We start from the raw sequence: 15,499 nt of genomic DNA, 5'->3' as shown, positions 1-15,499 counted from the left end.
CAACCAAACGTGCAGTTAGCCCTGAATGCAGACCTTACAGAAACGTTTAGCAAATGCCCCGCTGGACACCAATCGGAGCGCACAGCCCAGTGCTTCACTCACGTTGGCTCACCCCTTGAGGGTGGTGCTTTGCTTCTCTCAGCTTAACCTTACCCGTGCAGCGATCATCAGGGCTCAGACCACAAGGCTTCATTGCTATGGGTCTAAGGATATCCTTGGAGCAACAACCACACACACATTCTTTCCAGGTACCTTTGTTGTGGGCACTTGAATGGTGCTGCTTCACAGAGGCTGCCCCCCCGGTCATGAGGATCTCAGACCAGAGCTCCAGGAAGTTCTGCTGTTGGTCTGAAACCAGGAGTACCTTCAGATTCTGGAAAGGGTTTTCTCGGGGTTGCCTATGAAGGAGGCAGAGACACAGCACCTTGGAATTGGAAGGAGTCTTCGCATGATAGATAATAACAACAGCCCTTCTACGAAGGGACTAAGGTACATCTGGATGCTTTAGAAACCCCTGCATCTGGGCACCACACCCCTTCCCTCTTTCTGTGAACGATGTGGATTCTCTGGGATCATGGTCTTCTAATCCACCCCTTCCATTTCCATGTTTGTCCTGGGCCCAGGAATAAGCCAAATCATGCTCCTAAGCCTACTTTTTTTTTTTTTTTTTTATTGATTTCAGAAAGGAAGGGAGAAGGAGAGACAGAAACATCAATGATGAAACAAAGTCATTGATCGGCTGCCTCCTGCACGCCCCCCACTGGGGAACGAGCCCGCAACCCGGGTATGTGCCCTTGACCAGAATCAAATCCAGGACCCTTCAGTCTGCAGGCCAATGCTCTATCCACTGAGCCAAACCAGCTATGACCTAAGCCTACTAGTACATTTTTAAATGCCTTACTTAAAACTTAGTCCCCTAACCTTATAGGTTGAGACTATTGAGCCCACATGGAAATGCTCACACATTTTCAAAAGGTCTCTAAACAGTATACCCTAAGGAAGTAAACTAGGTAAACTGCTTAAGTAATCTCAAACCTATTCAAAGTCTGTAATTTATCGTGTGATCATTCCAGTTTCTAGAAATATTTACTCTCTAGATTCTGTCCTCCTGAAGCTGTTGCCTTCCTTTCCACCATTCTATGTGGGCTCTTAAATACTCACCAATCCAGAATTCTCTGCTCCTCAAGGCTGTACCCAGCTGGCAGCAGATAATTGCGGTAATTCTGGAGCTGGTTGGCATGGCAACTGTCATGGACCCAGACATGAGACACACAAGGAATCCCACTGGCAAGGCACAGGAAGTACTTCCGGGTTCGACAATGCTGATCGGCAATCAGGAGACATTGGTAAGCCGTGTTACACTGGAAGAAAAGGAGCAGAACTGATGGGTCTGGTGATGTCTATGCAAAGCCCCCAAACAGTCCATGTCCCAGAGAACAGATCCAAACACCCAATACAGCTGCCCTTGACCAACATGGGTCCATTTACGGATTTTTTCAATTGACCCACACAGTTCAAATCCATGTTCAGAGGTCAACTCTGCTGTTGGGAATCCAGGGGGAGGATTCGACTGGTTACATGTAGGTTTTCCACTGCGTTAAAGGTCAGCCCCCTGTAACCCCATGTTGTTCAAGGACCCAAATTATGATTGAGCCTGTCCTGCCCAAGGTCTCACCTCACTGAAAGGCCCAGGGGCTCCCCATGCCTGCAGCTTTCTGGGGGCCTAAATCCTGAAGGGACAACCAAACTCCATGTATCCAGCATTTCAGGCAAAGGATCATTGTAACATTGAACATTGTAACAAGGATTTCTATTAAACACAAATTTTAATCTGCTTTGTCCCAACAGATTAACCCAAGACTCTAACTTCTCCTCCTTGCACACAGTACAAGTTCTATTTTATGCAACACCCTTTTGGCCTTTCCCAGTCCCTGAAACCTCTGGCTACTGTCCCTCCTGGGCCTCCTCAGTGCAGCAGGTGGGCTCTCCATCGCTGCGCCCGGGAAGCTTCCCAAAGAACTCCTCACCTGAGCTTCATTGAAGTCTTCGAGAATATAGCCAGCTCCTGCCCGAAGCTGGGACTCTGTGTACTGCTTGTTGAAAGGAGGAATTTCTAAAAATTCTATATATAAAAACAGACAGACAACCAAGACAACGATTACTACTAGTTGGTTTCTTATTTGCTACTTTATGCCTGCCTCTTACTGCCCCCTCTGCCTCCCCAGCTATCTCCAGAGCACTACATCCCAAAGGCGGCTCAAGGGCTTCCCCGTGGCTCAGAAAGAGACCTGTCTTGAGGCCCATAAAGTGCTGCCAAAAGGACAACAGGAGGGGCAGGAAGATGAGAACGGAGGTAGGTCCCAGACCTACAAACATCGAGCATTTCTGCACTGAGACAGTCATCAGACTGTTCATGGGGGATGGACTCAATCACTTCCCATAGTGACACGTTCCAATGTGAGTAACCTTCACCATCAGGAAGCTCTTCCTCATGTCTACCCTATGTCTCCTTCAAACTGCGCCCATTGTCCTAATTCTGCCTTTTGTGGAGAATAGCTAGTTAGCACTTCTTATAACAAAGCCTTCCAATTCTCCCTTCAGCTGTTTTACCCCTTGTGCACTAAAACACTGATGAACCAGACTGCTCAAAGTAGGGTTTTTAAAATTTAAAAGATTAAGTGAAGATTAGCGAAAATCCTGTTCAACCTTTTTATTGAAAACTATCTACCTTTGATGATCTTGAAGTACCTCAGGACACTGAACATCAATGACTGCTCTACAGTCTTGAGGGTGAAGTAGAAGTTATGAGAGATGAGGCTGAAGTTGTAATGACCCTAGGCAATTAGAAATCGCTTCTTTTGACCAAATATCTAATTTGAGCTTGTTTTCTTGTCATCTGCTCCTCTCATATATAAATAACACATTAAAAAAAAAGAAAAAAGCAAGACATTAGAGATTTTAGTTAATTCGGGTTTCTGTGAAATTAAGTGCCAACATACTTATCACAAATAAAAACCCAACCAAATGCATAGAAGTTCAATGCCAGGACCATTCCCCTTCCCAGTAGACCCCTGCAGCGATGGCTCCCCCTCAGATGCCCGCCCTGCCTGCTGGAGCTCCCCAGGCAATGTTACTGCCCCAAACTCGGGCCTCTGCACCTTGAGGAGTTCTGATTGGCCAGCCTATTCACTTTTATTGCTCTTTTCTTGATTCAGCATTCTCCACATTTTTCTCAAAATGAAAGAAAACTGGAAATTCTAAAAGGAGTACTTCTCAGCTTTGTCACTGTCCTTTGACCCATCGGAATATATCATGTCACAGTTTTCAGTGCCAACCACTCCACTGTCGAGTCCCCGTGGAGGTCCTTTACTTTTCTCGGGACTTCTGTTTTACGTCTGCTTAACCCAGCACTGTGTCTAGCCTTGACCTGTTTAATTACCACTCGTATTTCCTTGCATTTGTGTGATCAAATATTACCTAGGTCTAGGCAGTCCATTTTTCTAATGTTTCTGAATTCGTTTGGATTTAAGTGACCCTGCCCAACCAGAGGCTAAAATGAATAGGTTTTTAATCCCCTCATTTAAATCAAGGATAAAGATACTAAATAAAACCAACTCCAGAGTCACTCCCTGTGGCTGATGGGTCCCCAATGGAATGCCACCTACCAAGACAGGGTTCAGTGTTCTTAGCTATTTAATAAATGTCTGAAGTTAAATTCAAATATTTTACTGAGCTCCTGGCATCAAAGAGATTCCCATTTATTTGCAAAACATATCACATAGTTTTTGAAAACTACTACAGAAGGTTGTTTTAGTGCAGGTGTCTCTAGGCTTCTTGAGATTGAGGAACCTCTAGACATTCTGTTATGCCAAAAAGATCAAGGGTTTTGGTACAGGTGGGGGAATGTCCAAGGATGAAAGAGCAACATAAAGCAGACATTTTCACCATGACCACAATTTCCATGGGAAACCTGGAGATCCCTCTAAAAAACTGTCCAAATTCCTCCTCATTTACACAAGGCCTCCCTCTCCTCACTCCTGGTTACAGGATGGGATTAAAAACATTTGCTGTCCCAGCAAGGGAGAATAGAAGGGATTGTTATGGGTTGAGTTTATAAGATCTCACACAGGCTCGCAGGTTTTTAAGGAACTGGACAGTCGCAAGTCATACCAAAACTAGCTTTCTTGACCATGATATACCAACAAATAAAACATCTACAAAGCTGCCTTGTGAAGTCCTGGTCCAGGGAAGGGTTGAGGAGTGTGTTGGAGAATAAAGACTAAAGTCCAGTAATATTGTGAAAGCAAAATAAAGCAAGACCACAAACACTTTTGATACCATGACAAACCTCTTCTCAGAATCCTCAAGGGACTTATGATCCAAATAAAACCACATTCTTGGCTAGGAAAGTCCTCACACACCTTATCTCCCATTGTACCTACCTGACTTCTGTCTGACAAACGAGGCTTGGTGTACTCTTAACCTTGAAACTCCCACCCCCGACAGCCTATACACTGACGACTCTGTTTAAGCACCTTACAGAGCATAAACCTTAACTGCAACTTCCTGACCACCCTTCCCACGTCCCTGTGCAGAGCCCCACGTGGCTGCAGTTGCTAAGACACAGTTTTGGTTCATTAGGAAAGAGTCATCCGCACACCTGAAATGCCAACCATCACAAACCTGCAGTGGTGCTATCTCACCATCGCCAGGTTCCCTCATTTGATTCCCTTTTGTAAGACTCAACATTAGCCAGAACTTGAACCTTTAGAAAACATCATTCCACTTGGACCTTGAGCTTTCACAGCTACATTCGGATACTGCCGCCAATTACTTACATTAAGTTATATACATTTGTACTGTCCATTTCTTCTCCTAGATCACACACAGACAGTTGAAATAATTTTACCTTTCCCCACTGAAGCCTTCACTCCAACCCTAAGTAGCAGACAACACAGAAATACAACGTACTGATTTAGTTTAAGGTTGAAGAGAGGAAGAGGAGTTGAAAGGCCTAGAAGCAGTTTCTCTGAAGTCCCCTGGGGCCCTGGGCACCCCATATTCCCCGTCTTACACAGACCTCAAGAGAATGAACCTGCCCCCATGTGGGTTTCCTCTGGCAGTTGCCCCTAGAACACAGACGGGGACCCAGAAGCCTGTCTTAGATGGCTGTGGTGGGTAGAACACTGGGTTCTAGTCCCAAACCTACCATTATCGTGGACAGAAAGCAGTTATTTAACCTCCAAGCTTGTTTCCTCATCTGTAAAACAGATGAAAAGATCTATCTCCCATCTGCCTAACAGGAACTGTTTTGAGAAACCACTTACTAAGGAGAATTTTGTGAAAATAGTCTATAAACAAAGAATCAGGGTTATATTAATTTTTCCTGACCAAGACCCCAGTTGCCAATTGTCCTGCCTCCTCTACAGACGGCTGGGGACCACCAGGCACATAGCGTGAATGGAAGTGAAGGAGGTGCAGGCGGCAGAGCCCCCAGGCCTCCCTAGGGCCTTACCTTCCTCTTCCTCACTGCTTCCTGAAGGACCGTCTGGCAGTTTGGAGCGACTGGCCAGCTTGTCGCTTGTGGTGGCCATGGTGAGGAGAAAGGCATAGCCTAGGAACAAGGTCTTGTTGAGAGGCAGAGGCCCTCTGTGCTCGTCCAGGGTGGAGGGCTCCCCCATGTTGTCTCCACTCTCACAGGGGCTCACGAACTCCCCTGCCCCCACCGCACCTGCGAGAGACAGAGGCAGGGTTACTAGATGGATACAAACCACGGCCAGGGCATGACGGGTGGGTAGGAATGCCCTGATGGACTTTTCCCCAAAAGCCATTCATTCCTATGGCCAACAACCTAGAACAAAACTTAGTGCGCAAAACTTACATATTTTACACAGTCGTGACAATGTATACATTGTTTTCATAAATGAATTCACTTTTTTATTACCAAGAAATGTCCCCAAAAGATAAACCCTGATGTCACCAAAATGGTGCAGAGAATACTGGGTAGTGAATGTATTTTTTACACGTTGATGGAGCCACATCAAAACAGCCTGCTTCAACTGTGCCAGTTTCCAACACCTGGGGGAGGGAAGTGACCCAGCCAGTCCAGGACTCCCGGACACCCATGCTCCAAGTGCACCCAATAAATCCTTGAAGAAAATGAGTACCTGACTTGGAGAAGCTGAATCGTAGGCTCATTAGGAGGCTAAGATGACAGGCAGGTCATGCCTCCCTAAAATAAAACCAGCAGCAAGAGCACAGGGTGACGGAGCACATATGAGCCTGGACTTCAAAGCCTGCGTCTGGATCTGGATTCTGGATTCTGGATTCTGGATCGCCTCGGGACTTCCCTGTGCTTCAGGGGCTTTAACTGGAAGGGGACGCTAGCGCCTGTCCCTGACGGGGAAGCTATGAGGCGATATGTGTGCAGCACTGGGTCCACCTTCACACACCCTGAAGCTCAGCAGAGATGTTAACAGATGCGGAGGTGACACAACCCGAATACACAGGAAGCAAAAGGAGCTCTGCTGCCAAGACAACCAACCCACCATCACCCTCCTCCTCTGCGGACTGAGCCCCTCGGGGCAGCGCTGAGACCTGGACCCCTGCCTCCCGCAGCCCACAGCGGCGGGGCTGCTCCCAGCAGAGGCTCAGTCACAGCAGCTGGGGAACTCTGTCAATAAGAAGCATGAAGGGCTGAAGCGGGCTGTCTGAGGGACAGTCGGGAGAGGGGAGATGCAGGCCTGAGGCCTGAAGGTGAGAAGGGAGCAGCTGCCAGAGGCAGAAGATGGTGCCGGGAAAGGCAGAGATCAGACCGAAGACTGGTGTCCACCTTTTTGAAGAGGTGAAATGTCTCCTATTTTGAATCTGCTTAAAGCTCAGTATTTCACCTTTCCCTCCTAGAACCTACAGAGAAGTCAACTGTTGTTTCCGATCAAGACTGTCTCTGTCCACCCCCATGCACGCTGCTGGTAAGTGGGGGAGGGGATGCAGAAAGCTGTCTGAGTGGCACCCGTGGGCCGGTGAGGGCCTCCAACTCTGGAGCCAGGACAGAGGAGACAGAGCCTCCCGTCCAACTCCGTCCCTCCAGCAGCTGGCCTTGCACTGGGCCCTGGTCTGCGGGAGGAGGCCAGGGGGACCCTCACCAGGTTTCACAGTGGCAGACTTCCGGCCTCGCTTGGCAGGGGACCGGTCCTCTTCGGAGGTGATGAGTTTCCGTTTGCCTGAGACAGCTCCGGTGGAGGCTCGCGGGCTTTCCGTGGCCTTCCGGGTCGGGGTCGTGCTGCTGCTGCTGGAGGCAGTGTGGGTGGCGGGGGAGCTGAGGTTGCTGCGCCGTTTCCGTTTCCCTTCCACCAGATTATCTGTGACAGGAGAGGCCAAAGGTCGGTCAGCTTCTCCATCTACGGCCTGAACTCCAAGAAGATGGGCAGAGCCTGACGCAGACACCACCGCGACCTTTCACCAGCCTCCCCGGGCAGAGGCCTTTCAAGGCCACCAAACTTCCTGTTTCCATCCCTGCCGTGATGACATGTGTGTGTTCCCCAACAGAACCGGGGGCCCAGCACAACCTGACGACTGACCATTCGGTCCTGGGACGGAAAGAAAGACAGGCAGTGGCTCCAGAAAAGGGCGGCCCATCGCCATCGCATAAGCCACAGGGGACAGTAAGGCCTACGGGAGAGAGCGGAATGCTCCAGAAGCCCTCCTCCCACACAGGAGCCCGGGGCACAGGCCTCACCTAAGCTGATGTCCGCCGCCTTGGTGAGCGGCGTCACTGCCTCGTAAGGGCCGAGGCCATACTGCTCCCTCAGTCTGTTTCCTTGCTCCAAGGACAGGATGACAGCCATTCGCTTGTACCACTTCCTTTGGCCTTCCTTCTCAATGCTGTAGTACAGCTCTCCAGACTCCTTCCTGTGCCCTTTCACCACGCCTGGGTGAGGAAAACATCAAGAAGCCGGCTGTTGTTTTCGGCTGCCCAGCACCCCTCACAAAGGCTTGGCTTTGCAGAACAGGCTAAGTACGGGAATCAGGTGCTCCAACAGTGGGCTGAAGTTACGCTTTAACAAAATCCCCGTTGTCAATCTCAAATCCCACCACCTAGGACATATGTAGCTAGGACCCTGACATCGGGACGTGGAAAGTTTCCCAGCAGAAGGAACCCTTTAGTTACAAAATAAAGCTTCCTTAGCCCTGGTGAGAAACATTTAGTTGGAGCATCGTCCTGTGCACCAAAGGGTGGTGGGTTCAATCCCTGGTCAGGGCACATACAGGAGGCAACAGATGGAAGTTTCTCTCTCACATTAATGTTTCTCTCTCTCCTCCTCCCTTCCTCTCTCTAGTGGAAAAAGATGTTCTCAGGTGAAGATAAATTAGATCTTCCTAAAGCCTGCCTTCATGGTTTGTAGGTGTTTAAATGGTTTTTGAAATGAAATGGCATGTGGTTTCTTAATTATCCCATTATAGCCTGCTAATTCTTGGCTTCTTTCAAGGCTGAGGAATAATTCTTAAGCTGTAGGTGAAAGATGACATCACTCTAAGAGAGAGAGCATGTGTCTATGTGTTTATGTCTGTGTAGCAAAATCAAAATAAAGATAGAACAAAGAAAAAAATAAATCCTGCCTAATCGTACTTCCCGATTATCTACTTTCCTGCTCTTGCTCTGACTCAGAACTTAAAGGTAAGGCCTTTAGGTTAGTTAGAAAAGCAACGTGGGGTATAAAGGAAACTGGGCTACAACTGAGGGGACCTGCACCTAGGCCCAATTCTGCAGCCACTAAGTGCGTAATCTTTGGCAAGATCCATTTCCAATCCTATGAAAGAGAATACTCCCCTCTATCAAGCAATAAATAATTTATACATACACACACACACAAACACAACACAACACATATATAAAACCAGGGCATTAGTATAAACAGTTTTTCATTCCCACAAACAGAAAGATCCATTTGTTCTCTTCGCTAGCCTATGCTTGAATGAATGACTAAAAGAAACCCAGAACCGAAGCCACAAGGAAAAAAATATTAGTACAGAGGAGATAACAGGCCTTGGTTCTCTCTTTGTGTGTGCCACAGAATCACTCTCTTTCTCCTGCCCGTTCATCTCCTGGCTTAAATCTCTATCACCACGTAAATCACAAAGATCCCCTCAAAAGCAGAAAGAAGTCCAAGGCCAACAATATACTTCACCCGAATGAAGAGCTAGAACTAGCAGCAGCCCAGTGCTGACATTATGCACAGCCTCAATAAATGGGACACAGAATCCCCACCCTTGATCCATAATTCACTCTGGCACAGACGCGCCTCTATCTTACGAGGGCCAAATGCGGGCTCCAAGAGTGGCTTTACCCCTGAAAGAAGAAGGAACGCATCTGATACAAACTGTAAGTCACAGGTCAAAAAAGACCGCAACCCATGTGCTACAACCTGCCGCCACACAGAGCTAAGTGTGAGCCAGAACTCGAAGGGGAAGTGGCCCATTTAACGCTGAAGTAAAGGGGCCAACACCAACTGCTCAGGAGTGCAAACCACAAGAGTCGAGAGATTTCAATCGGGGGGCATTTTTGCCTATTATATCCTAATTCATGTTCCCAAAAAATCCCCAGAAAGGATGATTTCAAATGACAAAGTCAATACAACATGTATCTCCAACTTAGTTCACAGAAAAGAGGTAATATATTCAAAGAACTGGCACACGAAACTCATAACAAATATAAATCTCTCACTCTCACCAGTACAGGGACTGGCCACTTGAAAATAAAAAGGCACATTGTCCAAACCAGAAAGCAAGCGGTGGGTGTGCAGGCACTAAAAACTTCTTCTTCAGCAGAAGTATCTCCATGTATTTGCCACACTCACCGACTAGGTTCCCAGCAAGGCGGGCAGTAAGTTTAAAAGTCACGGGTGAGAGAACCGAGAACGGAAAGGGAAAAGCACCAACTTCACGGTGGAGGAACCTGCAAATACCACCGGACCCCAGCGCCGAAGGTTCAGGCACCACTGACGGCCTGTGGTGGTCACGCACCCACCTCCCCCTGGGACGTGATGAACAGGGAACTTCACCGCTGCAGCGTTCTTTTGAAAAACCCGAACTCCAAGCTAATCAGGAAAAAAAACATAAGACAAACCCAAATCTTCTACAAAATACCTGACCGGTACTCCTCAAAACTGCCAAGGTCATAAAAAACAAGAAAAGATTCCGACATTGTCACAGCTGAGAGGCGATCGCAGGACACAGGAGGGCCTACCGCAATGCGGTGCTCATCCCGGACGGGATCTCCAGACAGACAGGGACACGGAAAAGCTGGCGAAACCCAAATACAGCCTGGAATAAGCCAAGGTTGGTTTCTTAGTTTTGACAGATGCTAACTTAAGAGAAAGTTGAAAAAGGGGTGAGAAATATATGGGGACTCTGTGCTATCAGTACCCTGTACTTGGCAAATTTTCTGTAGATACAGAATTATTCCAAAATAACAAGTTTATTCAAAAACAAGCAACGGAGAACAACAAAAAAAGCCAATGGTGCAATGAACCAGTGTTGCCAGCACAGAATTTGTGGCAGGAGAGGACTGCCCCGGAGCAGGAATCTCTGCAGAGGCTTCTGTTATTACCTGCACTGAAATACTCATCCTCCGAGAGGGCCGTCACCTCCGTATCCAGCGGGATGGGGTCACACAGCAGAATGTCTTTGCCCAACACATCGCACTCGTACCCGTCATCAAAGAGCAATTTATACTTCCCAGCTCCGACATCTTGTGTGATTTTCCCGGAGTAAAAGTAGCCATTGGATGACCACTTGGCCACAACACGGAGCCCGACAAAGCTATTGCCTGGAGAGGAAGCATCTAAGCCATCAGAAGGGCCCGCAGGCGCCTGGAAAGGGATCTCTGGAGAGTCACTTCGGCGGGAAGCACCGGCGCCCGGGTCTCCGCGTTTGGTGGAGTCTGGCACTCGGGGCGCGATGCGGGTGAAGGACTTATCATCTGGCGACATGCTGGGCGAAATGTCCTCTATGCCCAACGGGCCAGGCACAGCTGTTTCTCTAATAAGAAATGAGAGAGAGGAGAAGGCAGTGAGAATAAGAAGAGAGAATACTTAACTAGCAATCTTCCCACTCCTTCGTCCATGGGTCTCTTCAGCCCATTCTTTGATAACCCATCACAGGCACAAGCCTGCTCTCTCAGGGGCCTCACTCTGATCCCTGCCCACTCCCCAGTCAGTGTGGGTCCCTCTTCTCCCTCCTGACACCCCACATACTCTCTAATCCCCTCTCTTCTCTCTTCGCCCTTTTTTTCTAAGCAAGTCATAGACTAAGTATATCTCACACTACCCGGGTACCTGGTTCCAGTGGTCCGAGAAGGCGGGCGGCCCCTTCGCCCGCGCCCACGAGGCGTGACTGGAGCCTTCCCTCCCTGTCTGATGCCAAGGCCTGCATCACCATCCTCCTCACACACTGGCGCCCCTGTCTGACTGACCCCTTTTCTAGGACTAGAGAATGAAGACAGGTTAGTCTGATGGCACCTGCTACTGCATCCTTTCCCCAAAGCTCCCCTTGGCCCTCAGACTACATGCCGGCCGCCAGGGCAGCAGGAAGCTGGGCCACACCCGCCACCAAAGCACCAGCTGGGGAGTGGGAATGTGGACAAGCACAGGGATCCTCCTCCTCGCACGTCTGCTCCCCTGACACAGCTTCCTACTGCTGCCCTCAAAAACAGCCCGTGTTTCTGCCCTGCCTTCGCTTCTACGTCCGGCTCTGGACCTCTGCCCAGGGAACAAAAAGCGAGGGGCTGGGTCGAGGTGGGCCACTGCCCCGAACTTTCTGTATTCCCAGTCGAAACACTCGCAGGCTGCTGGAAGTGGGGGTGGCAGGAGCACGTGCCGGCGCTGTCCAAGTCCCACCGCCTGGCTTTCCGCCTTTCCTAAGGGCGTCTACCTCCCAGCCAACCCCAAATGGGACGGGAACGCACGAGGAGAAGAGGAGTCCGTCTATCCTGATGGAGGGTGGGCTTCCCACTGCTCCCCTTTTTCTGTGATATTTAAATGTCAGCAACCCTGCCCCTGCTGGCTCTCCCTGGGGACCCTGTCTGCACCTCGGTTTTCCTGGGCCTCCTCGGGAGCTGGGCAAGGCAAAATCTGCGGGTTCTGTCCCGCTGGTTTTCCCTTTGAGCGGTCCGGCTCCGCGCCCTGAGCTGCCACTGCTGTGAATGGCTGAGAGGCTCGTCCCACTGGATGTGCGGAGTAAGCTGGACGCCTTGGAGGAAAAGGAGCTGATATCCCCCAGGTCCCCTGAGGAGCCCCCAGTCTTGGAAGGGGAAATTTCAGATTCACACTCCCGACACTCTACCACTGGCTCTTCAGTCTCCTGCAAGGAAGAAATGGATACAAAAGCTAAAAGACACCACAATAACATAATGCCAATGTGATGGATGGAAAACCCTAGAGATGGCAAGAAATTTCAATTCAGAAAGATGGAAATCAGGAACAATGGAAATGTTCTACATTTGTTTAGAATAGTGGTTACATATAACTGTTAAAAACCACTGAACTGAATAAGATCTACGCATGCTACAGAGAATACATTATAGCACAATAAAAAATGTAAAAAATAAAGGTGGGAAGAAAGAGACCTCTATCCCGAACTGTTAATTATCTTTTTACTGGACAAATTCATAACCTTTGGCTACCAAGAAACAGCAGTGCTTCTTACCCAGAGGACAGAGGTAAGTCCCTGTCTGAAAGGCAGGTAAGGAAGGAGGTAGGTTGTCAGAGAAGGAAAATTAGTGGTTGGGAGCCGTTCTGGTACATGATTAGCAGTGGGTAGCATTACCTGTTTCTTTGAGATTAGGTGTTTTATATTACCTTTCAACAATACTATTTTAAAAATTAAGATAAAAAAGATAATCAAAATATATGAGTTTTCAGAAATCTAGAGGACAGGAATGTCTATCTCACCTGCCTACTTTAATGGACTGATAGTGGTTGCCTGGAGCCCAGTTTAAGCAGCCTTCCAAGGCTAATTCCCAGGCTTACGGGAGAAGGTTCTATAACCAATCATCAATGTCCCCTATGGCACAGGACTGAGAAATTACCGATAGGAGCTGCACATCTGCCTTTCTGCTCTAGAGCATTATTGTACTGTCAAAAAATAGCCCTAGCCGGTTTGGCTCAGTGGATAGAGTGTCAGCCTGCGGACCAAAGGGTCCCAGGTTCAATTCTGGTCAAGGGCATGTACCTCGGTTGCAGGCTCCTCCCCGGAGGCCCTAGTCAGGGCTCATGCAGGAGGCAACCAATCGATGTGTTTCTCTCACATTGATATTTCTCTCTGTCTTTCCCTCTCTTTTCCACTCTCTCTCTAAAAATCAACAGAAAAAATCCTCGGGTGAGGATTAAATATATATATATATGTAGAAGATACACTCTTCCCTCAGAGAGTTTGCAATCTCTCTGGGAGACAGTATGAACACATATTTAAATAATGCTATGAGCTGACTAAATAAATATTTTGGACCATTCCCTTCTTGAAAATATGTCCTCCTTTAGAATCTGTAAGTCATTTTCTCTTCCTTCCATTCTACCCTTTGGCTGCTTCGATTTATGTTTGTATTTGGGTTCCTCTTCCCCAGTTTATTCCTTTAAAATTGGTATTTCCCAAGACTCTGTGGTCATTCCTTTTCCCACCCTTCTAACTTTCCCTGGCTAGTCTTATCAGACCCATACCTGACTATCCACAATGATCACTCAGCTCCAAACTCTCAGATGCAAATGCCTACCAACTCTTCCCCGAGGACATCTGAAATTTAACCCAACGCTCAATCCTGTCCATCTCCTGCCTCAGTGAGTGCGCCCTGGCCATCCCCAGTGACCTGACATCCTCTGCAGCTCTCTCTAGCAGAGGCTGCTTTTTCTCAACCAAGCCTCGAGTCAAGAGCTTGGAGATGAGAGGCCTCTTTGCTCCCATTGCCTTTAACAGACCATTTCTCTTTCCCCACCTCTCTCTCCTACCAAACCACTACTTGCCATTCTGTTAAACTTTCCTCTCCCTCCCCCTTGTGACTCACCAACACCCTCCAATCACTCCCTCTCATGCATGAACACCTCAGCTCCTGGTACACAGCCTCCCTTCCCTCCCCACCTCGACTTCTGTCATCATTCTCTGAGACTTACATCCATCAAATGACCCGTCCAGCAACTCTCAACTTTCCCGGTCTAATGACCACCATTAACCTTTTCTTCTACTCTACATCATCCATCTGTTACTAGGGTCAATAACAGAAACTGCACCACCTCCAAAAATCTCAATCACAAACGTGCCCTTCTCCAAGCACCATCTCCTATCATCCAACTCGACTGCCCTAGCTGGGTCTGGTCAGCATCATCTGCCAAGGTCATCTGACTGAAACAGGTGTTGTGAGCCCAGAATGTAAGTTAATTCCTTCTCTTGGTCATGGCAAATGTGTAGGGGCAAGGCCTGCACAAAAGGCTGGGACTCCAGGTGTGTTTCAGTTAGAGAGCAGGCTCAACAAGCAGTAGCCAGCCTAACCGGTTTGGCTCAGTGGATAGAGTGTCGGCCTGCAGACTCAAGGGTCCCAGGTTCGATTCCGGCCAAGGGCATGTACCTGGGTTGCAGGCACATCCCCAGTAGCGGGTGTGCAGGAGGCAGCTGATCAATGTTTCTCTCTCATCAATGTTTCTAACTCTCTATCCCTCTCCCTTCCTCTCTGTAAAAAAATCAATAAAATATATTAAAAAAAATAAAAATAAAAATCATCATTCTCCCCTTTAAAAAAAGAAAGCAGTAGCCAGCTATACCTGCCTTTGCAACTGTCCGGCAATCGAAGCTATTGCTCTTATATGACTTAGGCCCAGGCTGCAAGCTGTCCTATGATGTTTTGATGTATTTGCTACTTGTTTTCCTGTATGTCTCTCCTGCTAGACTACAGAGGCCACATGAAGACAGAGATCAGAACCATCTTCTTTCCTGGACACATCCCCCAAATCTAGCACAGTACCTTCTGCAGAAGAGGCCCTTAGCAAATATTTACTGAAATAAGACCTTCTCTTTCAAACTGTGTCCTATTTATATTCTCTATCTCAGTATATGGTACCACCATATATCAGCTAATCAGGCAAAAAGCCCAGACATTTAATATGATTCTAATATGATTTTTTCCCTCTCCCTCAATCCCCGCATTCAGAAATTCCCCAAAGTCTATGTATTTCTTGCATCTATGTCTCTCCTCTCAACCCTTACTGCCACTGTCCTAACTTGACACTAATTACCTCTTGTCTGACTATGCCTCTAACCTCAACGCACTCCAATTCATTTACACTGTTGTCAACCTAACTTACCCAACATGCAATTTATCCTATATAACAAAAGCCTAATATGCTAAGCGTCCAGTCGTCCGTTCAACCAATCAAAGGCAAATGATATGCTAAGGCCACTCAACCGCTCACTATGACATGCATTGACCACCAGGGGGCAGATAGTCAACCGGTCG

At 48.1% G+C, this 15,499-nt stretch overlaps 1 protein-coding gene across 1 annotated transcript in view; it reads right to left on the bottom strand.

Annotated features, from left to right (window-relative positions):
* TP53BP1 (tumor protein p53 binding protein 1) overlaps nucleotides 1–15,499 on the bottom strand; it is a 94,039-nt gene that overhangs the window by 2,175 nt on the left and 76,365 nt on the right. Inside the window, exons 19-27 of the mRNA XM_081112578.1 lie at nucleotides 12,089–12,360; nucleotides 11,337–11,486; nucleotides 10,610–11,040; nucleotides 7,739–7,930; nucleotides 7,146–7,361; nucleotides 5,516–5,731; nucleotides 2,028–2,122; nucleotides 1,162–1,361; nucleotides 253–398 (exon numbers count right to left, since the gene is read on the bottom strand). Coding sequence (XP_080968704.1) covers nucleotides 253–398; nucleotides 1,162–1,361; nucleotides 2,028–2,122; nucleotides 5,516–5,731; nucleotides 7,146–7,361; nucleotides 7,739–7,930; nucleotides 10,610–11,040; nucleotides 11,337–11,486; nucleotides 12,089–12,360 — 1,918 coding nt within the window. The remainder of the gene's footprint in view (nucleotides 1–252; nucleotides 399–1,161; nucleotides 1,362–2,027; nucleotides 2,123–5,515; nucleotides 5,732–7,145; nucleotides 7,362–7,738; nucleotides 7,931–10,609; nucleotides 11,041–11,336; nucleotides 11,487–12,088; nucleotides 12,361–15,499) is intronic.

Source organism: Myotis nattereri, assembly GCF_964212035.1.
Source record: "Myotis nattereri genome assembly, chromosome: 1".
NCBI classification, from domain to species: domain Eukaryota; kingdom Metazoa; phylum Chordata; class Mammalia; order Chiroptera; family Vespertilionidae; genus Myotis; species Myotis nattereri.
This window is presented reverse-complemented; position numbering and strand designations above follow the sequence as displayed.